This window comes from Notamacropus eugenii, chromosome 1, assembly GCF_028372415.1.
Source record: "Notamacropus eugenii isolate mMacEug1 chromosome 1, mMacEug1.pri_v2, whole genome shotgun sequence".
Lineage (NCBI taxonomy): Eukaryota > Metazoa > Chordata > Mammalia > Diprotodontia > Macropodidae > Notamacropus > Notamacropus eugenii.
In genome coordinates, this window is record NC_092872.1 from 592,986,201 (window position 1) to 593,009,786 (window position 23,586).

The 23,586-nt window shown below is 39.8% G+C and overlaps 1 protein-coding gene across 2 annotated transcripts in view; it reads right to left on the bottom strand.

Annotated features, from left to right (window-relative positions):
- The window catches only part of OVOL2 (ovo like zinc finger 2), a 46,559-nt gene that overhangs the window by 18,049 nt on the left and 4,924 nt on the right, over window positions 1-23,586 (bottom strand). For both annotated transcript variants that reach the window (XM_072634530.1, XM_072634531.1), the window contains one exon: window positions 9,112-9,301. In XM_072634530.1, coding sequence (XP_072490631.1) covers window positions 9,112-9,301 — 190 coding nt within the window. The remainder of the gene's footprint in view (window positions 1-9,111; window positions 9,302-23,586) is intronic.

A 23,586-nucleotide genomic window follows, 5' to 3' on the forward strand; every position in this document is an offset into this window, starting at 1 on the left:
AGCCAAGCCAAAGGAAAGGGTAAGAAAGAGAGGGGTGGGTTGAATGTGAAAGCACAGTCTACAAAAAGAGCCAGCTTCCACATAAAATAATTAAGCCAAGGATGTTTGCTGTTGATGTGGAAGTGCAGCTTTCATTTCAAAAGATAAAAACTTCTTTTCAAAAGGCTGAATAAGATAATTCCAAAAAAACAAAACAAAACAAAATACCTACACTAGCTAATAACAGTTTACATTTACAGAGCTCTTTAAGGTTTACAAAGCTCTTTATTCACAACAACACAAGGGGATGGGTAGGGCGAATATTATACTGAGGACGTAAGATAAGTAGATGAAGTCCAGGACCACACAGCTAATATCAGTAGCAACATAGAAGCTCAAGTCTTTCTGACTCCTCAAGGCCTGCCTTCTTTCCACTTCGGAAGGAGGCATTCTTATTTCTTATGTAATATATGCTTATACCTTTGTTCCTGACACTGATTATGAACAGTATTAATAAATATTATTATATTTAATATAATTTAATATGTAATACATATAATAGTATATAATACATAATATATACATGCAAATACTATATGATACATAATATAATACAACGTGAATATAATATAGTCGTATATAATAAATACTATAGATAGTATTAATAAATAACTCAACATTTCATGGATGGGATCTCAACCACTCATCCTCCAATGATTCATATCACAAACTATGGGTAATATAACACATTGTCTATGTTATTTCACAATTAAGACACATAGTTATCCATGTCTATTCACAAATCATCTGCAAGGATCTATCCTGAGGAACAGAAGCTGCCCTCTAGTTTAGGTCTTTTAATATTCTGTAAATACCAGTTTCTACACTCAGGTTGCATTACTTTTTACTTATGCTATACCTCTAAGAGGCAGCTAAATGGACAGATCACAGGACTTGAAATCAAGAAGACCCAAGTTCAAATTCTGCCTCAGACAGTGCACTAGCTGTCAGGTCTATCAGTAACTGGTCAAATCAATTAACATCTCTCTGATTTCGTTTCCGCTGTCTGTAAAATGAGATGGTTAAACTTCAGATCTTCTAAGATAAGCAGTTGATCATTCTGAATTTTACAAGATATGGCCACCAGAACTGTTGTATCATTATGGGACAAATTTATCTTATTAAACATAGAAGAGAAGAATTTGGTTATTAATCATAAGCTAAAGGTAGGGTGGTTCATAGTCTGACCCAACAAAATAACAGAGAAAAAGATGAAAGGGAGTTTTTAGTACTGGATTGGCTGAATTGGAAACCAGAAATAATGGATATTACAGTTGCTGTTTAGGAGTTAAGTTCAGCTAAGCAGAAAAATAATCTGAAAGCAGAGAATCAGAGAATTCACTGGGTAGATCAACTGGTTTGGCTGAGCCTAGTAAGATATTAGCAAAGTGCAGCATGGACCAAATCAGCTTAGCAGTAGAAATACTGGTTCAACATACAGGTTATGTTTATCAAGAAACTTTTTTAGACCATTCTTGAGACAGAAAAAAGGACACTGACTGAAATTTATAATTCCAGAGTTGTAGAATTCCTCAACCATATAAGTTTCCCTCCTTTTGGGGGTATTTCTCTGTGCATGCCCACTCTCCTCAACAGCTACTAGCTACACTGATGCAGCCTAGGATAATTCCTACATTGACTGTAATATCAGTACCTGTGGTGTTTATTCTAGGTTTCAAATCTAAAAGTGTCATAGTTATGAACATCTTCTTTTTGTAAGTGGAAACACACTGGCAGGGGCTAAAGTGGTGAGCAATGAAATTATAATCCCCCACAACCAATTATTCTAATACTCTGAGAATACTGTGTGGTGATAGGATTTCTCTGTGAACCTAGAACAGTCAGCATGAGGGAATGACCAAGTTAACTTAGAGCCACGCCCACATGGGAGGTGTAAGACACTCCTGGACACTGTATTTACCCTTACCCTGGCAAAACACTTTTGGCAACCATAAGTTTCCTTATTTTATAACCTCAGCTGAGACTGATGACCAGAGCTTTAATGAAGAGTTATCTGTTTTTTTCATCTACGCAAGGAAAATACCTTGTGGAAAGACTGTAAGCCTACATTTGCTCCATCAAGTCAATTTGGTTTTTTTTTAATCAACATATCACAACTACAACTATAGTGGGAAAGTGGCAAATCATGAAACATAGAAAATATTAAATAAGAACAAATCCTGCCGTGTCGTCTAACGACAGTATTACTTTTCTAGCAGTTCTGATAAGGTACCTTTGGACTGCTGGTATGGCAGAGGCAGGAATCCAGGTACTCTGATGAGAGACCCAGTGTTCTCACCACTATAATATGCTACCTTCTGGTTGACCCACACTGGGGTCTTTTGTGATAGACAAGTTGTACACTGACCAGAAAATATGCAAAGCCTCAAATTTCTGCCCATGATCTACTAGTACTATTTTATATAAGAGTAGGACTGAGTAAAACTAAGAGGGTAGGTGGCACTGTGGATAGAGAACCGGGCCTGGAGTCAGGACGACCTGAGTTCAAATATGGTCTCAAACACCTGCTAGCTAGATGACCCTGGGTAAGGCACTTAACTCTGTTAGCTTCAGTCTCCTCACCTGTAAAATGAGCTGGAGAAGGGAATGGCAAACCATTCCAGAATCTTTGCCAAGAAAATCCCAGATGGGGTCATGAAGTATCAGACATGACTGAAATGACTCAACAACAATAGAGGAGGAAAAGTAGTGGAGAGGCCCAAAAAGGGTCTTCTCTTACTGCTAGTAAGGAATCCCAAGGAAGTATTTTTATACCTGGAGCACAATTTTTAGTTGTTCCTGGGCCAATTATCCAGGCAGACAACAAAATGTAGCAAGTGCCTAACAACATACTAGGCAAAGAAAGCACTGGGGATACAAAGAAAGACAAAATAATCCCTGCCCTCAAGAAGCTCATAGTTGAATGGGGGAGACTATGAGAACTATGTACAAACAAGCTATTAGACAGGATAAATAAGAAGTAATTAATAGAGGGAAGGCACTAGAAATAAAAGGAACTGGGAAAGGCTTTCTGTAGAAGGTAGGATTTTAGCTGGACTTGAAGGAAGCTAGGGAATTCAGGAGGTATTGATGAGAAAGGAGACTATTCCAGGCCTTAGCGTTGGCTACAAAAAATTCCAGGAGCCAAGGGATGGCATATTTTGTTCAAGGAACAATAAGGGGCCAATATTCCTTGACAGAAGCTTGGGGATCACTTGAGCCCCTCTGCTCTTTTTTTTTTTAAATCTACCACTTTAATACCTAATAGCACCTCAACCAAAAAATTGAGGCAGAAAGAGGAGGGAAAAGTCAGTCTACCTATTTATTAAAAGCTCTGTTAAAGTTACAATTGATTAATAATGAAATGTCTTAAGCTGTAAATTCGATTTAATTTCTACTATCCATGTTTTGCAGATTTTCTAACCTAGTTGTATCAAACTCATAGAAGCCAGCCACTTAACCCAACATAAAAGATTCCTACAGGCTACATATTGACTTAGAAAACCGCAAGGTAATATTATCTATGTTGTATTGTATTTTCATTAAATATTTCTATCTTCTCTACTCTAGAGTCAAGAGTTGAATATCTCTGCTCTAGACTTCTATCTTCGAAATGGGAATTATCTTCTCTCTTCCAATAAGATTGTGCATACAAAAACCTTTTTTTAAAAAAGGTAGAAGGACTCTATGTAAAGATAGTGTATTTTTTTTAAATTTAATACTATATGTGTTAATGTACCCTCTAAAAAGAAACATTAGTATTATCCTCAAGTGAAACATGCAGAAGCAAAATCCCACTATGCCAAGATCTGTAAAATACAATTTATCTGTATCTTTCAGCTCCAAGTGGGACTCAGAGGAACAGGCTATCACTGTGTATTCAGACCACACCTTTCTCTCTGTCAGCCAGCCATGGCCAAAGAGCAAGAAGGGGGGATAAACTGTACTACTCCACCTCACTCGGAGAGTCAGGGTTAATCCCACAGGTGCTAATTGGGGGTTGTTTTTTTTAACCCTTGAACCTTCAACTGAAACTACAGAAATAAAGCAGAGGAAACTGAACTCAAGTCCAACATTAACTGGCACATCCTTAAGTCCTAGACCCAAGGAGCTGAGCCTCCAGGGCTAGAAATTCTAGCCTGGGTGATCTATCTCCCAGGATTGATGTTTTTTCAGGCAAAACCAAAAAAAATCTCCTGCTTGCTAATCATCGAGTCATCTTTCTCAAAAGGCCAATTTATTTCCTCATTCCAGACTTGACTTCTTTTGTAATTCTTGAACATTTATTTTATTTGTTTCATTCTTTGTATTTGTAACTTGCCCTCCCAATTATCATAGACACTTAAGACTGACTTACTGATCTGAGTTAATAGTTATTTGTTAACCTACAGGTTTTTACTGTCACTTCTTCTAGCCTGTAAGCTCCAAGAGGACAAGGATTCTATCCGATGTGTTATCAACCTCACACAATAGTCACTTAATGAATATTTGGTGAACTGCTGGAACTAAAATAAAATTAATTTAATTGCAGGTTATTTCACCATCTGGAATGCCATCTCTGTTCCTCTACTATTCAACTCTGACCTTTTCCCTCCCTCACGACCAACTCACATTTAACCTCCTTTACAAAGACTTCTGTAAGTCCAGTTGGCTAACTCCATTTAACCCCAATTCCTAGGATTACGGATTGAGAACTGGAAGGAACTTTCGAGGTCATCTAGTCTAAACCTCTCCCCCATTTTACAGATGAGAAAACCGAAGCCCAAATATTAAAAATGATTTTTCTAAAGTCACATAGATAATAAGCAGCAAAGGCCAAGATGCAAACCAAGGCACTGTGTTTAAAAATCTAGCCCTCCTCACTGACTCTCCCATACACATATTCTGAGGCTCCTGAATTAAGTTTACATTTTGATTTAGCAAACTAATATGTGAAAATCACCATATTAAGCTGAAACTACAAAGACAGCTTAGTCTACAGGGGGGATAGCATATACAAAGAGTAAATATTTAGTGTCCCATCTTCTTTTTCTCTTGTTACACTATAAATTCCAGCTTAGGCATTCAGCACAGTTTTTAATCCACAACGAACACTCAATAAATGTCAATTCACCAAACTTGAGGGGCTGGCTAAATTTTGGCTGCCTCATATTCTGTTGAAGGAGGATGCAGATAGAGACACATGAGATCACACACACACACACACACACACACACACACACACACACACACACACACACACATCATTAAATTCCATTAATGGAGCTCTAAATCTGTAATGAAAAGAAAAACTTTTCAACTTCCTATGCCCTGAGATTTCAATTTAGGCACGATAGATTTTAGCCTATTATGGTGGAAGCGACTTGGAGTCTTTCTTGATCAAAGGGTGACTTGCTCCACTACTCCATCCACTGTAATTGAAGTAAAATGTAATTAACTGTATAATTAATGTCACATAGAAGGCAGCTTGGTATACTGGACAGTAGTGTAATAGAGAATACAGGCCCAATACATACTGGCTCTGGGAACCTCCATCTCAATGTACTCCAGCCAATTCTCTAAGACAATGAATTAGAACAGTTGTTGGTTTGTATCAGCAGAGGGAGTTTCCTCACTGGAAAAGCCCCATACCAAAGAAATCATATAAAATAATGTCACACATCCTAAAAACACACGCAGATTTTTCTTCGTTATCATTATGATCACTGACATTTACGTAGTTCTGTCAAGTGCTTTATATAATACCCAATGTGATCCTCACAACAACCCTTTGTACAAAGTAAAATGCTACAGATATTTTTAATACTACCAATTCACAGATGAGGCAAATAAGGCTGAGATCAGTAAAGTGACTTGCTTTGCCAATCATCAGACAGCTAGTATGTGAGGCAGGATCAAATCCAGGCTGTCCAAGTTCACCATCCACTATTGTCAAGTCTCCTCTGTCCACTCCAATGATGAAGAGACAACTATTGAAAAAAATGCTTCCATTACACCCACTGAATGAGAAAAGAATTACCCCAGAAGTCCACCAAATGGAGAATAGCAAAGATTGAGGCCTTCAGATGATATCTGTACTGAGCAGAACCTTCTCAATACTACCTGGATTCTAGCTATTTTAATTAATTCTTTTTCCTGAATCGGTTGTCTATGCAGTCCAAATACAATGACTATTTGGCTAGTCTCCAGTCTCCTTGTATACTGTAGAGACTCAACCTCAAAGAACCCTTCCCCTCACTTTAGTGCTCAAATCATTTTTTCATTACCAGTGTCAAACACTGGCAAATGCAGCTAGAACCAGATTATAATGTAATTGGGAAATATTTTTTAAAATAAATAAAAATACATTAATACCTTTACATTTTAAAACTAAGTCAGTATTTGACCTTCAGAGAATCCTTATGTATGTATGATTAGCAGGCCCCCTTCTATTTGAGTCTGACATGATTGGGATGGGGCAAGTAGTTTGGTGCTATGGATAGAGTCAAGAGGACGCACATTGGGCCTCAGACACTTACTAGCTGTGTGACCCTGGGCAAGTCACTTAAACCTGTTGGCCTCAGTTTCCCTGTCTGTAAAATGAGCTGGAGAAAGAAATGGCAAACCACTCCAGTATCTCTGCCAAGAAAACTCCAAACGGGGTCAGGAAGAGTTAGACATGACTAATAACAAAACACCATCACCACTGGGTTAGAAGACAAGGAAAATGTTATGCCTTATCTAAATAGGGACACTAAGGGACAAGGAGTTAAAAGCAGTGTATGCCAGGTCAGAGTGGGAGGCTGGGGCAGAATCTCAAACAGAATTAAGATCTCCCTTCTTCTGTTTTTGTCCTTTCAACAGGAACAGAGTGCCATTTAGAACTAGGCTCATTTCCCAGGAAAGTTGTATAAAATATCAGTGGGAACAGTGCCATTGAGAACTACATCTTAGTAGTCAAAGAAGACAGAGGAACACAGAATAATTAACAGTCACTTGGATTTGTCCAGTTCTTCACACTTTTCCAAATGTTTTCACCTGTACCATCCTGTTTTGTCCCCACAGTAACTGTGAGGCAGAGAGAACGGGTTTTATTATCCCCAGCTTACAGATGAGAAAGCCAAGGCTCAGATCACATGACTTGCCCTAAACCCTGTAGATGCTGAGCTGCAGAGCTTGCAAGAAAAACCAAAACCTCCTAATTTCAAATGCAGTGCTCTTTATTCCACATTGAGGGGGTGGGAAAGGAAGGGCAACAACTATTAGGTACCTACTTTGTGCCAGGCACTGTGCTAAGCCCTATACAAACATCTCATTTGTTCCTCCTAACTCTGTGAGGCCAGGGTGATTATTATCCCCATTTTACAATTCAGGAAACTGAGGGAGACAGAGGTGAAGTAGCTTGCCCAGGGTCACATAGCTAGTAAGTACCTGAGGCTGGATTTGAACTCAGATTTTCTGACTCTAGGCCTCACACTCTCAACCCACTACCCAATTGGAAAAAGAGCAAGATTGTAAGAAACGATGACTGAGAAGTACAAAGAATGGGAAAATCTGCAAGAAATAGCTCAAAGTGAAAAACAAAACAAAACACCAGGCAAACAACATATACAAGGCCTAAAAATAACAATATGTCAAGATAATTGCTATCATATTTCTTCCTTTCTCAATGGGTGGGGAAGAAGGTAAACAAAGAGAGGGGAGAGAATCTAGAACTGAAAATAAAGAGAAAAAAATATTTATAGCAGCTCTTTTTTTGTGGTGGCCAAGAACTGGAAATTGAGGGTATGTCCATCCATTGGGGTATGGCTGAGCAATTTGTGGTGTATGAATGTAATGGAATATTATTATGCTATAAGAAATGACGAACAGGAAGACTTCAGAGAGGCCTGAACAGACTTACGTGAAGCAATGCTGAGTGAAATGAGCAGAACCAGGAGAACATTATACACAGTAACAACCACAGGGTAAGAGGACTGTTTCTGATACGCTTAGCTCTTCACAACAATGCAAGGACGTAAAACTTTCCCAAAGGACCCTTGAGGCAAAATGCCATCCACATCCAGAGAAAGAACTATGGAATCAGAACGCAGAAGGAAGCAGACTATTTTCTCTTGTGTTAATGTTTTGTTTTTTCTCATGGTATCTCCCAAGCATTTTAATTCTTCTACGCAACACAACTAATGTGAAATGTGTTTAATAAGAATGTTCCTGTAGAACCCATACAAGATTGCATGACATCTTGGGGAGGGAGGGGGAGAAAATTTAAAACTTATTAAAGTGATTGTTGAAAACTGAAAACAGATAAATTAACTAAATTTTTGAAAAGCTGAAAAAAAAGAAAAAAGAAAACAACAAAGAAAGGCAGCCTCAATTCGGGGAACAATCTTGACCCCAGAAAACCAGTGATGAAACCCAATTCCCCAACTCTTAGTCAAAAGGTAAGGGCCTAGGAACTACGAATGCAGAGCATAGCAAATGCATCTGGACCTTGCCCCCACCTTGACTGTTTCGTTTCACTGTTAGGGGGTTTTTTTCCTTAGAATTAGGCAGGTTGAACGGGCTAGAAAGAAGCATATCAGGAAGGGACTGCAGCATAAAATAAGGTCATTAATAAAACTTTCAAACAGAAGGAACGGGTCCCTTCCATAAAAGTCCAGTGAATCATGTATGCTTTTTTCTTCAAACACATCCCTTCCATAAAAGATCACTGAGTCACCTATGCTTGTTTCTTTAATGGTCTAATGATTTTTCATCGGCATGGGCACTTCCTCCACCAAAGAAGACCCATCACATTTCAGCACTTTAAGAGAAGGAAGTATTTTAAGAGTTGCTGTGGCCAAAACATGAACCATCTGGAGATGAGTGTCTGCACTTGGTCAGACTGGTTCTCTGAGGACAGACTCCTATCAAGTGTAGCACCAGGCCCAGAACAAAGTCTTTCTGGATTGGTAGAACAAGTCAGAGTTTCTGTGATCCTTACAGTACCCCTGAGACTCCAGAGTCAATTCTGTACCAGGAAGAGACATGAGATGACTTGAGCAGAATTTGCAACTTTAAAAACACCACTACCACCACCAAACTCTTCCTTACCTGTGTGAGTCCGGACATGCCTTTTCAGGTCAAAAGTATCATTGAAGCCTTTGCCACAGAAGGTGCACAGGTGCCTTTTCACCTGGTTGTGGCACTTGAGATGCCTGTTGAGCATCCGCTGGAGACGGAAGCCTTTGCCACACAGCTCGCAGCTATACACCGTGGCTTCGTTGCAGGTCCCTGTTGTGAACTAGGAGGCAGAAAAAGAAGCCACGTCAGGAGAAAATGAGAAACTGATGAGAAAAGAGTGGATGGGGGAATGGAGGGAGGGGGAACCAGGTTCTAATTCAATAAGCTCACACTAGGTGCACTGTGCTAGAAGCTGGAGATATACAGACCAAAAAACAAAGGGAAAAATAAAAATCCCTACCCTCAAGGAACTTAGACTCTTCTGGCTTCTCAAGTTCTCCCAAAGGGCCTTATAAAAAGAAGTCAATAATCAAATGAAGGAAGTGTAGGCAGGGGCTTACTTTGAAGCATGTTTTGCCTAAAATAAGCCTCGAGCTTTGGCTGCATGTGGTTTCCACTATCTAAAAATACCAGGCAAATGGTTCATGTTGCATCAGAATCCAAATGGGAAAGAGGAAGGCGTAAATTATTTGTATTCTGTTTTTCCTCATCTTAAAAGTAAGTCTGAAAACCAGAGCAGGGGCAGGAACAAATCATGGGATACTAGATTTTGCACTGGAAGGGTCTTTTGAGGCCAACTACAGATGAGGAAACAAAGGCCCAGACGTCAAGCAACTTGACCAAGGTCAACAATAAGAAAGCTTCATACTCCTGTCCTTCTTAAAAAGTTATAGGGGTTAAAATTGAGGAGACAGTATGTGATTTAAAATAAAACCCTAGGGATCCAAAAAGCAACATTTTCCGTGGTTTCCTATGTAATGAATGAGACTGCATAACCGAACCAATCACTTATCTAAGGACTCAGTCTCTGTGACCACCGAAGGCCAGAACTGGAAGAAGTTTTAATGATCACTTGGCCAGATGAAGAAGAAGGTCCAAGGAAATAAAATAACTTGCTTAAGCTAGTAAGAGGCAGAGCCCAGACTGCGTGCAAAGATAAATAATTCTTCCACTGTACCAGCAAAGGTAACTGCCAGAAAAATTATTCTCATAAGAATAACTGTGACTGTCTCAGCAACAGGATAACTGTGTCTCATGCTGGTGTTACTGTAACCACAGCCTGTAATGCCTCCTCCTCTCCTTACACCAACTGTGCCCACCCTGCAGGATGCAGCCCAAACTTTTCCCTCTCCCCCCGCCACAAAGCCTTCCCTGACAACCTGCCCCACACAGTAAATCATAGATGTTCAGATTTGGAAGGAATATCAATCGAGCTCAAAACAGGAAATCCCCACAGCACCACACCTGACAGATCAGACATTCAACTTTGTCTTGAAGATTTCCAGCCCAACCCACTTTTGAATAGGTCTAAGAGCAACCAGATGGTAGAATGGATAAAGCACCAGGTCTGAGGTCAGGAAGACTCATCTTCCTGAGTTCAAATCCAGCCTCAGACATTTACTAGCTGCGTGACCCTGGGCAAGTCACATAAACTTGTTGGCCTCAGTTTCCTTATCTGTAAAATGAGCTGGAGAAAGAAAAGGCAAACCACTCTAGTATCTTCATCAAGAAAACCCTCAATGGGGTCACAAAGAATAGCAATGAAACAATGACTCAACAACTCCCACCAATTGTCTCTGGTCCTGCCCTGTAGGGCTAAGCAGGACAAGTCTTTCACAGGGTAGTTTTTCAAACCAGACCTTGGCCTCCTCTTGGCCAGAAACACTTCCTATCTGTGACACCCAAATTAGCACTTAGATTATCTGGTGTGTATTACTGCAGTCTAAGGGCTTCCCAACTGTCTAGTTTCTGCAACTAGATTATAAGCTTTGAAGATAGAATCTTATCTTGTATTTCTCTGTATCCACAATAGTGCTTACTTAATCCAGACCTGACGTTGAATAGACTTTCAGTAAATATCTGCTTTTTAATTAATACCTTAAATTCAATATCTTTCCCCCAAAACTCCATTCCTGTCCTTTCAAGACTGAATCGGAAACCTAGGCTTCACCTCTGACTCTTCCCTTGCCTCCATCTCATTTACTGGTCTACAAGTATTGCCGATCTAAACTCCACAACATGCCTACCATCTATCGTACTAATACCACCCTACTTCAGAGTTATCTTGATGGTTCTAGTACAGATATGCCTCTAATCCAACCTACACACTACTGCCAATTTAATTCTCATAAAAATGCATCCCTCTAAACACCTCACATCAAAAACCTTCCATGGTTCTCCACTGTTTAATGAATAAGGCCAAACTCCAGTATTTCCAGGCCTACCTTACAGTATACTTCTTGTACTATACACTCTGTTTGGCCAAAGTAGATTAATAAATATCTCAAGTTTTTTTCCGCCATTTCAGCCTCCCCTCCTCCCATCCCACTGTTCCTCAGGCCTAGAGTGAACTCATTCCATCTGTTGACTGCCATCTGAACCATCATTCAAGGCCAAGTTAAAATCTAATCTCATATTACTGGGGGAGGAGCTATTGGGGTTAAGTGACTCTCCCAGGATCACACAGCTAGTTCGAGTCAAGTGTCTGAGGTCTGATTTTGAACTCGGGTCCTTCTGCCTCCAGGGCCAGTGCTCTATCCACTGTACCAGCCTAACTGCCCCTCTCATTTTGTACTTCCCTTTTGCATTTATCTTTTCTTATTTCTATATATATTTGCATATATACTTGTACTAAACGGACAGGGAGGACAGAGACAGTGTCTTGTTTTTCTTTCCTCAGTATAGATCACTATGGTGAACGACACATAAAAGGTATTTAACAAATGTGTTCTTAGTGCAATTCTTGGCACATAATGGGCATTTAACAAATGCTAGTTTTTGATTAGTCAAATGAATAGCTATCAAGTCACTTGTGAAAGTGACCCTGTGCAAATCATATGTCCTGACTGTTTTATGCTTTCCCTATCCAAATGAACTTCTCTTTCACTAGGATGTGAAAGGATTGATTCCCACTTACTGACTATTTATAATCAAAGAGGGTTGCCTGAGGCTCAGAAAGGTTTAAAAAACTGGCCTATAATCCTACAGTATCAGAGGCAGCATCTGAACCCAGCTCTTGCTAATTTTAAGTCCAGCTTTCTACCCATTTTGCCACAATGTCAAAGGATTCGTATTTTAAGGAAATGTACAACCCAACCAACCTCTTTTGGCTTCTTCATCATCCCTGGAACTTCCTAGACCAAAGCATGGTACCTTTGGGTACCACATCCCTGTTCGTTTTATCTTCCTTTATTAGAATATAAACTTCTTGAGGGAAGGTTGTTTTTTCAAAAAATGCTTTGACATTTGTAACCCCAGGGCGCAGAACAAAAGTGCTTGGCAAATGACAAGCTTCAATAAATTCTTTTTCATTCATTCATTCTTTGGCCTATGGGTAGTCTACAGAGTGTAATGGAAAACAGAATTGACAAGTAATCTAATAAAGTCTAGTTGCACTGAGTAAAGAAAGCAGAGGAAATGCTCAGCTCCTAAGAATAATTCAGATGAAAACACTAGGAGGCAACAAATTTGAGGTCAAACACAATGGACACTATTTGCTCCAAGTTACTGAAATTCAAACATGTATCCTTCCTATCAATCTGTGAACAAATGGTAAAATGCAGACTGTCAGACACAATTTTTGTATGCCATAGTCTTGCTTAACAATCTGGTTTGTTGGTTTGTTTTTTTTTAAATGATATTTAATTCTTAAGTAACTGAGGTGTGCTCCGAAGAGGCCAGAGGCAACTTCATTTGTCTCTGTAGCTCCAGCACTGGTCACAGCACCAAGCAACATGAGTCAGAAGCTTTGTCAAATACTGGTTGATTGATGTGTTGAAATAAAGTACTGATTTCTAAAATAGTAGATAACCAATTCATATAAGATGTGAAGGAAATCTCCCAAAATTTTTTTTTTAAACTTAATGATTATAAATTTGAAAAAATTAAAATAAAATAAAGTTGTGTAGACAGCTGCTGTAGCCAGACAACCTGAGTGCTGCACTGGAACTAACATAAGAGCAGCAACACCAAAACCACAGAAAAATCTCCAAATTTCCATTAAGTTGAATTCTCTAATATGGAACCTCCTAAGCAGATAAGTTGGGCTGGGAGAGGAAACAGGACATAGCCAGTTCATTAGCTAGTCCTGGGGGTTTTAATGACTTGTCAGCTCATTAGAAGTCCACAATGCAACATGGCAACTGGATCTCTAAACTACATTTAGAGGGGCCTAGTGTCCAGGGCAAGGAAGGTGAGAGCTCTTCTGTACTCTGGCCTGGTCAGAGTCAGGAATGTGGTGTTCAGTTCTGATCTGAATTTTGGATACAACATTCAATAAGCTGGAGAATGCCCAGAGAAGGACCTCACTGGAAGTGTTCAAGAGAAGACTGGATAGACTTTGTCAGGTATTTTGCAGCAGACAGTCTCATGTAGGTATAAGAACTGATTGAGCTGTATGTAGGCCTCTGAGGTGCCTTACAACCCTTAGATTTTATGATTTCTGGAAAAACTTAGATAAAAATATATAGGATGAAGAGGAGATCAGTTGTGATCTGAAATAGGAGAAGTCTCAACACCAGACTCATCCAGACAATTCAATAAAGAGTGGCCAACGGACAAGGTAGACACTACAACAAACTGATTAAGTAAGTCTTTCTTCACAGTGGAGAAAGAATCCTGATGGCCCAAATCCTCATTTTTCTCCATTCAAAATCTGTGATTGTTTCACCCAATAGTGTAAGTACAGAATCATCCATGTTTCTTGTATTTTTATAAATCCCCATTTAAAAACAAACAAGAAACATAGTTTCTTTCTCTTTACAATCACACGTGTTCAGATCCAAAAAGCCTAAAGAAATGAGATTCCCTCAGTAGTAGAAGTTGGAGGGAAATCACAGTCAAGAGAGCAAAAGCCCCTAAGAATGCCCCTATATAATCAGCATCAGGAAAAGATAACAGCCTCCAACCAGGAGGAACAATGAGTATGTATTCCCATTCACAAAGTGTGACCTTTCCTCTCCTTTCTGCATTTATCCCTTTGCAAAGACCTGCAGCTTCCACAGTTTTCCTGGGCGCTAAAAGTGGGCAAACAGAATTATCTTCATTTCAAAAAGGAGAAAAAATAAGGTCCTAGCAAATCACTAAGCTATAAAGAGCTTTGTTTTAATTCAGCAATAGTTTTGTAGGTTTGTGGAAGTAGACTGGTTACTAACTACTCAATTCTACCCCCAAGTTTCATTTTTCCTATTTGACCCACCTCATCCCTTATCTTTCAGTTCGGATTAGGTGACCCTAAACCCATCAACAAATATATCTATTATAATCTAATCATCTTCATTATTAGCGTTGTATCTCTAGTGTCTAGCATGGCTCTTGGCACACGGTAACTCTTTAATAAATAGAATAAAAATTCTATTAACCTAATCCATTTATTATGACTCCTTTTTTTTTTTACTAGTGAACCTAGAAGCATTTATTAAGTGACTACTATTTGTCAGGTACCCTGCTTGATGATGGGGAATCAAATACAAAAATGAGATAATCAGCTCACATCAAAGAAGTTTATATGATTGACAGTAGGGAGCTAGGTGGTAAAGTAGATTGATTGACAGGCCTGGAGTCAAGGAGACCAAAGCTCCAATCCAGTCTCAGACACTTACTAGCTGACCTGGGTAAGTCACTTAAACCTGCTGGCCTCAGTTTCCGTTTGTAAAATGAGCTGGACAAGGAAATGGCAAACCACTTCAGTATCTTTGCCAAGGGGTCAGGAAGGGTGGGGCACTAAACAACAGGGAGTTACATGGTCAATTAAGTAAATAGGATACTATATTTAAGTAAATATAAGATATTGTACATATAAACTAAACATGAAGTGATGGGAGTCAGGGTGGGACATAATTGAGAGAATAAGGAAATGCCTCTGAAAAGAAGTGAAAATTCAGTTGTTCTAAAGAGAGCTAGCAGTTTTGTTGTTTGGGGTTTGGGTTTTTGTTTTGTTTTGTTTTTTGAGTCAGTCAGGGTTAAGTGACTTACCTAAGGTCACTCAGCCAATAAGTATCCCAGGTCAAATTCAAACTGATCCTGATTCCAAGACTGGTGCTTCATCCACTCAATCACCTAGCTGCTGCAAGAGACCAATGTGAGGCAGGAGAGCTTTCTGGACCCACCTAGCCTGGGTAAAGGCAAGGGCCCAATCACTAATCATTTACCTTTATTTTGATTTGTGGTTTTGATAGATTTTTGTGAGCTCATGTGGGAACCTAATCACCATGAAAAACATTCTTTCAAGGGGAAAAAGTTTTCAAGGTCCAACAATGCCTTTTCCAAGTCCTTCTTGTTCTTGGTGCCTTCCCTCTGAGAGTCTCCAATTTATCTCGTCTGTATCTTGTTGGTGCATACTTGTTAACATGTTATCTCCCCATTGGACTCTGAGCTCCTGGAGAGCAGGGACTAGTGTGCTTGTTTGTTGCCTTTCTTTGTATTAGCGCAGTGCCTGGCACATTTTGTTGTTGTCGTTGAGTTGTTTCAGTTGTACCGAACCCTCTGTGATGCCATTTGGGGTTTTCTTGGCTTGGTACATAGTAGGTACTTACAGTCAGCTGACTAGATTTGTCTCTGTTGTAATGAAATTTCACTGAGGGCAAGGATCATCACTTGGTACTGTGGTTGGTAATTGGTAAATGCTTAATGGATTGTTAATTGGTTGATGACTTCACCATCTCTCCAGTCTTCTGAAAACTCAGTAACCTTTGACTTTTCCTTCTTCCTTATTCCCAATATATGGTCACTCTCAAAATAATCTTAACACACAGGTCTCTCCGTGTCAATCTAAAACCTTCATTGGTTCACTCCCTATCATTATATTTTCTGTTCTTCATCCTTATTCCTTCAACCAGTTGTGACATTTAAAAAGATCAGTTTCTAGGTAATTTAATCATTTTATTAATAAGGCCAGCAGGTTATCTATAAAAGGATGGTCGTATGGCCATCTCTCTCAGACCAAAGACCCACTCCCAGACCCAGACTTTTTATTAAAAGGTCCAGTAATATTAACAAAATATGTTGGAAACAATCTCACCAATCTCCCTGTGACAGTTTCATTTTTTTTCAAAAATCCCAAAGGGAACTAAATCTAAGTTGCTCTTGAAATTATTCCCAAACACATTCTTTCTTAAGTATTGGTTATCATTTTGTCTTTGTTACCCTCCACCCCATGCCTTACCAAAGTAACTGGCTTATTTAATAAATGCTATTCAAATTGAATTGTGTGTGGTTTTTTTTCCCCCAAAATAGGGACAGTTGGTCCCTCACTTCCTAGTGTCTACCACACTTCCTTTAGTGTATAGGTTCACATTTTTTTTTTATCTCTTTAGGTTCATACACACTTATTCTCCCAAAGCTCAACATGGACCATCCAACCATAGTGTCAGGTTTCTGTGAATTGTAGACTTTTTCAGGGCAAGCACATCATAGTAATCTCAGCTGCAGGACCAGATTTTGCTGGGATACACTCCCAGTTACTTAAGACATGGCTCTCATAAACTTTTATCATAGAGCAAAGAGGTCCACAGAAGGCATCTAGACCCTTATTATTACAGAGAAGGAAAATGAGGCTCCCAGAGTTTTTCAGTTACTTGAAAGGCAGCTAATGTAATAAAGTTTGGGTGAGGTCAGAGAACCTGGATTTCGGTACAGTTTTTAGTCCTTAGAGCCAAGAGAATTTCCTCATCTGTAAAATTGGGATAATGATACTTTCACTGGCCCTGAGATAAGAACTGTGAGAGAAGGTCCTCCTTCTGAAACCCTAGGACACTAAGAGCTACGATTACAGTGCTAGGCCAAGGTCATCAGACAGAGAATGCAGCAGGGCCAGGTTTCAAACTCAGTGCTTCTGACCCCAACTACAGTGCTGTCTGAAAGACTGATTAAGTGAAAAGGACATACTGTCCTGAGGGTAAAAAACAGAGGCAGTCCAAGGGGACTAAGTCTCTCTCTAGATACAGGGAGAGAAAACATAAAAGATGAGCAGTTTGTGGCAAAAAGCCCCAGGGGCTTAAACGTTTTCTTGCAGACTGTCCAGTCTGTTACAGAATCTCAGCTTTCATTTTAAAAACATGCTAAGTTTCTTGCTTGTTCTTCTCACAAACAAAATCTCTGTGGCACAAACAAATGTCCTATTGTCTTACCTGGACTGCAGTGACAATAACAGCCAGAAAGCACTGGGAACACACCGAGGGGCATTTTACTTCAAAGCTTTCCTAAGAACTGACCGATAAACAAATCATACCAAAAAAACTCACCACCTTTTTTTTAAATCAACGATTCTTCCCCCAGATTAAGTTAATTAAATTAACAGGCCTATTTCCAGAGGGTATACATTTTATATCTCTTTCAGACTGCCTCAACCACCCTGGGATGTAGTCCTGGGCCTTCTTTTCGCTTTTTTGCAATAAGGCAGGCTGTTTAAAGCACACTAAAATATGTTTCCTCCCTTCCCCTCAGGATCACAGAGAGCTACGTCTATGTAACATTTTATGATTCTTTACCAATCCTAGGTGGAACAGAACATCCAGCTGCAAGAAACTGACATTTAAAGAGGTCTAAAAGGACTGGTGGGGACAGCTAGGTGGCATAGCCTATAGAGTTTGGTGTCTGGAGTAAGAAAAACTGAGCACGGAGCACGGAGCTTGGGGGGTGGGAATGGGGGTCCTGGTAGTGTTAAAGCTAGGAAGCCTTGTGATACCACAAGAAGGCTAGTTCTTCACCTGGGTCAATGAACTTATGTCCTTTTCAAATATTCTGATAACTGTATTTCAATATAATTGATTTCTGTTGTAATCATATATTTATGAATGTAAAAACCCATTTTTTTCTAAGAAGGGGTCCATAGGTTTCCCCAGACTGCTAAATTAAGTCCCCCCAGTCCCCCAGAAATCCTTCCTTTGCCACTCTTTTAAATTATATTATCCTCTATAACCCAGTGCCCCCCTTTAGGCATTCCACTTGTTAATCTCGGATGATTGATTTCATTTCATCAGAGGGATTTTTATCTTGAATTCTGATCGATCTGGCAAAGCCTTTTCACATTTAATTGCCCTCCCTTCACCTAACCTAGTTAATAAGATATGTAAGTACCAGGGCCCTACACATTTCGAAGAGCCCAGTTATAAACGATTTGGCTAAGTGTGGCTGTAGCCATTCCCAAATCATTTACTTAGATTTGGTCAGGAAGTTACCCCTACGCCATCCCCATCCATGTGTCCCAGTAAAGTCTCATGAATTGCCTGGGACACTGAGAGATCCCAAAGCCAGTATGGGTCACAGTCAGTTAAGTATGAAAATTAGGATCTCAAGTTAAGCCTTCTTGGCTCCAAGGCTGATCTTCAGTCCTTTATACCACAACTGCATTTTTTCATCATAGAAAATTTCCATAGAATAATACTCGGATTCTGTATCCCTCTTCCAAGGTAGCACACTATCCTTACCACTAGGGGAAGGGCGGAACAGGCATTGACATTTTATACTCTGGTTTTTATGAGGTGCTATGATCAAAGAATTCATCAAGATCTGGGTTTTCCCCCCTAGAATGAATTTTAAATATGGGATTCAAGAATGACCACAGGGTTATAAACAGATTTCTGGGGGTCCATGAATTTGAATACAAAGAAAAATTACATCCTTAATTCCATTAACTTCTAAATAAATTTATCATTTCCTCCAATGATGAATGGGTGCAACAAACCACAGTATCCAAGTTAACTGGGACTCTCTCACCTATAGAAATCAGATATTTCATATCACATTATAGTTTTTATCTCAAAATATCTTTTCTGCTCATTAGTACTTCAAAGTTATTTGACCTGCCATTAGAATGAGCATGATTTCAATCTTCCTGTTTACAGACTGTACTTCAATATAACTAATTTCCTTTGTAACCCAACATGTTTTATTTTATGCATTTTAAAAACACTCTGAGAAGGGATCCATATACTTTACCAGATGGCCAAAGGGCTCTGTTTCACAGAAAAGGCTAAGAATTTTTGAGTTGAGTCAAATCTTGTAGAGAGATCATCAGTTTCTATCCTACTGTTGGCCAGCTCTTCATACTTAGCTAAGGTCATTCCAGCACTGGCAGATCCTATATAGAGAAAGGGCTTTTAACCTGGGGTCAGTGAAATAATTTTAAAAATACTTTGATAACTGTTATTTGGTAACTTCGTTAACCAAAATAATTGGTTTCCATTGTGATCCTATGCATTTCATTCTGTGTGTTTAAAAACATTCAGAATGACATCAGTCTATAAGTTTCTCCAAAATGCCAAAGAAGTCCATGACTCAAAACAAGTTAAGAATCCCTGAACTTGGGGAAGCTAAGTGGCAAAGTGAATAGAGCACTGGGCAAGGAGTCAGGAGGACTTGAGTTCAAATTGGACCTCAGACATTTGATACTAGCTATGTGACTTTGGGCAAGTCACTTAACCCCACATGCCTAGCCTTCCCCCCATTCCCCCCCAAAAAAAGAAAAAAGAATCCCTGAACTAAACAGAGGCAGGAATAGCAAGTTGTAAGGGGGGAAAGCACAGGAATAGTAGCAAGAAGGCCTGGCTTCCAGCCTCACCTCTTTCTCTTGCTAGCGGAAAAGTCATAGGCTTAAGTGCTGAGAATTTTAAAAAAAGATAAAACAAAACACAAATATAAAGATAAAAGTTCCTGTCCTCAAGGAGCTTACAGTATAATAGAGCAGACAATACACACACCCCCAAGAAAACATGCCAGACCTGGAGTCAGGAAGACCCATCTTCCTAAATTCAAATCTGGCCTCAGACAGACAAACCGTGTGACTCTAGGCAAGTCACTTAATCCCCCATTTGCATCAGTTTTCTCATCTATAAAATGAGCAGAAGGAGGAAATGGCAAACCACTCTAGTACCCTTCCCAGGAAAACCCCACATAGGGTCAGGAAGAGTTGGACATGACTGAACAAAATGTCAAACTACAGATAAAACAGATATAGGGTATCCCTGGAGGGGAAAGCTGGGCAATCCAAGAAAGGTTTCATGCTGAAGGTGATGCTTAAGCTACGTTTTGAAAGACGTGAATTGGACCACAATAGCTGGAATGTAGAGGCAGACAGAAGGGTAGAAAGACAGATAGAGTGATAGATACAGACAGACAGAAGGATAAATAGGATATAAACAGAAGGATGGGTAGCTAGATAGATAGCATTTATTAACACTACGTGTGGGGTAGGCTGAATAACACTAAACAATGGGGACACAAATGTAAGTAATCAAGACAGTTCACCCTCTCTCAAGTAGTTTACCTTGCTAAGGTGAGAAGACAATATATAAAGGGGGATTTGGAAGTTAGTGAGGCAGTAGACTCATAGCATTGTCTGGTTGTCCACAGAAAGTGACACAGAGGACTGACTGACCTATCAGAAGCCAGTCAAAAGTAGAATCCAGGGTGAGAATCCACCAAGGACAGAAATAAAGCTGGAAAGGTAGATTGAGTCCAATAGACTTAAATGCCAAAAAATAGCTTGTATTTGCTCCTAGAATTAATAGGGAGTGGGTGGAATCTACTGAAGTGGGGAGTGAGGGGAAGGGAAAATTGGCATGGTCATATCCACATTTTAAGAAAATCATTTTGGTAGCTAGGTAGAGAGTGGATTGGGAGTCTGATAAGTTTTCTTTCTCCTTTTATTACTGAGATCCAGTCACACTGGCCTCCTTGGCATTCCTGAACACAATTCTCTCTTGTCCAGCGATAACTCCTATGCCTAGAACTCTTTCCCCTTCATCTTTGACTCCCTACTTGTCTGGTTTTCTTCAAGTCCCACCTTTTGCAAGAAGCCTTCCTTTGTAAGATTATCTCTAATTTATCGAACCAAAATCTTGTTTGCATGTTGTCTCTGGTATTAGACTGTGAGCTTCTTGAAGACAGGGGACTGTTTTATACCTTTTGTTTGAATCTCCAACACTTAGCATAGTGCCTGGTCCTTAATAAATGCCTGCTGACTTGGGTTGAAGTTCAAAATTAAATACACTGAAAAAAAATTAGGAGAATGACTTAGAGTAGGGAAAGGTTGGGAGAACCATTCATTCAGAGGCTATTTGTAGCATGCTGGAGGTGGCAAGGGCCTAGGCTAGGTTGATGGTCCTGAGTAAGTGGAGAGAAGGAGACAGATAAAAGAGATGTGGGGATATAAATAAGACCTAGGAAAGGACTGGATACATTGGGTGAAGGAGAGTGGCAGTGTTCTGTTGCTTCTCCTTCCTTCTGGAAGACGACCAAGGAAGTGACGCCATGCTGGGCAAGTGAATTGAATTTTAGGGAGGGAGGCTGTGCAAAGTCCCCAGACTTACTTGTTCCTCCGGAACCATCTGTGTCCAGTGACAAGATATAGATTAGGATGGCTGGAGATGGCCCTGATGCAGTGGGAGACCTTGGCCTTTTTAAGTCAAGGTCTTTCACAGGTCCGTTCAGTAAGACTAGATAAGATATGAGAAGAAAATGGTCTTTTTTATCTAGTAAAAAAAAAAAAATTACTCTGGGAGGAGAAGACCCTCAGGGTTTCTGGCCACAACAAAAACAACTTCAGTTTACATTCATTCTGAGCCAGTCAGGGCCCAAATAATGACCAAGTGGGGCTTGGCCTGACACTACTGTTGGCCAATCAGAGAAATGTAAATTTTGATCACTGAAACCTCAAAAGGTATCTTGGGATTTACAGGATAGATTTCTTTCTTAAGGACAGTCTCTGCAGAATCAAAATTGAAGGAAGGTACACTGAATGGATATTAGCAGTCTACAACACATAACTAATGAACTCCAAGGAAGTATGGGAATAAAGGATGAAAAAAGACTAACCATCAAATAAAGTCAATAAGCATTTATATATGTATATACATGCGTAATATATATATGTATATAACATATATACATACATTAACACACACATATATCTTGTATTTTTTTTAATACAATCAACAAGCACCAACTATGTGCCAGGCACTATGCTAAGCCCTTGGTCATGAGATAAAAGTGAATGTTAACTCTTTGCCTATATGTTCCACTGATATCTTCAAAGTATCAAGAGAAAATGGGGATGACCGCCAACACATTGGACAGACCCCAAAGTTTATGGGATGACAAGGACAAGTGCCACATAGGATGGATCGGCATGGACCGGTAGGTTGTGATCTACAGTTGGAACATCCCCTTGGATGTCTCCTCTCCACTCTGCATCTGCTGCTCTGCCTGGCTGAAGGGGAGTGAGGAGTCAAGAATATTACTGGGTTGTGAAAAGGGAAGGACAGCAATGCTTCAGAGAGCTGTAAGCATGAAAGGTTTTGCAAGAAAGTTGTTCTGAATATGAGCTGAGTTGCCAACAGGACATATAGCCTAAAACGTATTTAGTAACACAAAGGATTGGAGCTCAGAAGGGAATACCAGGGACAGATATGTAGATCTAGGAGCCACCCATTCAGAGAGGGTAGTCGACACATGAGATTTGATGAGGTGATCCAAGGACAGCCTTGGGGTACATCCAGAGTTAAAGGAGTTGGCACAGACAATGAAGCAACAATGGAGACTCAGAACAAATGGTGGGAATAGTAGAAGCTGAAGCGTCACAAAAACTCAGAGGAGAATAATATTGGGAGGGATAATCAGTAACTTCATATGCTGCAGAGAGGTCAAGAAGATGAGGCCTAGAAGAGGTCACTGGCTCTAGCAATTAAGAAATCACTGGTAACTATGGAGAGTAATTTCAGTTGAGTGATAAATTTAGAAGCCACATTATAGAACACAAGAATGAGAGGAAAAGATGAGTGAAGAAAACTTTTTCAAGAATTTTCAATGAGCAAGGGACATCCAGCAGGGATGGTAGGCTCCAGGGAGGGTTTGATTTTTTGTTGTTGTTTTAAGGAAGGTTCTGTGTAGTATTACGTAAGCTCTTAGAGAGCAGAAACTTTTTTGTTGCTGTTGTTGTTCTAGTACTGGTCACATAGAATTGAATGAACTCTGTAAGATTCCATCTAGCTCAAAAAATACCATAATTCTAAACCAAATATGACTTGGGGGTGTGGGGGTGGGATGAGGAGAGAAAGGGATGGGGAGAGAAAGAAGTTGTTGCTAGGAATCAGTGAATCGTATTCTCATCAATCCTTCTAGAGTTTTCTTTGGGTTCTGATGAAAATTAGCAATACCTCTATAATTTAGAGACTTAAAAGGGGCTCAGGGACTAAAAGATTAAATTACATGCCAAGGATTGTAAAGCCAGTGTAAGGTTGGCAGCCGCCTAGAACCCAGGTCAGCCAGACAGAGAGGCCGGATCTATCTATTCTACTCAACTAAGGCAAACAAAATATGCAACTGGACTCAGTGCGATAAATAAGCAGT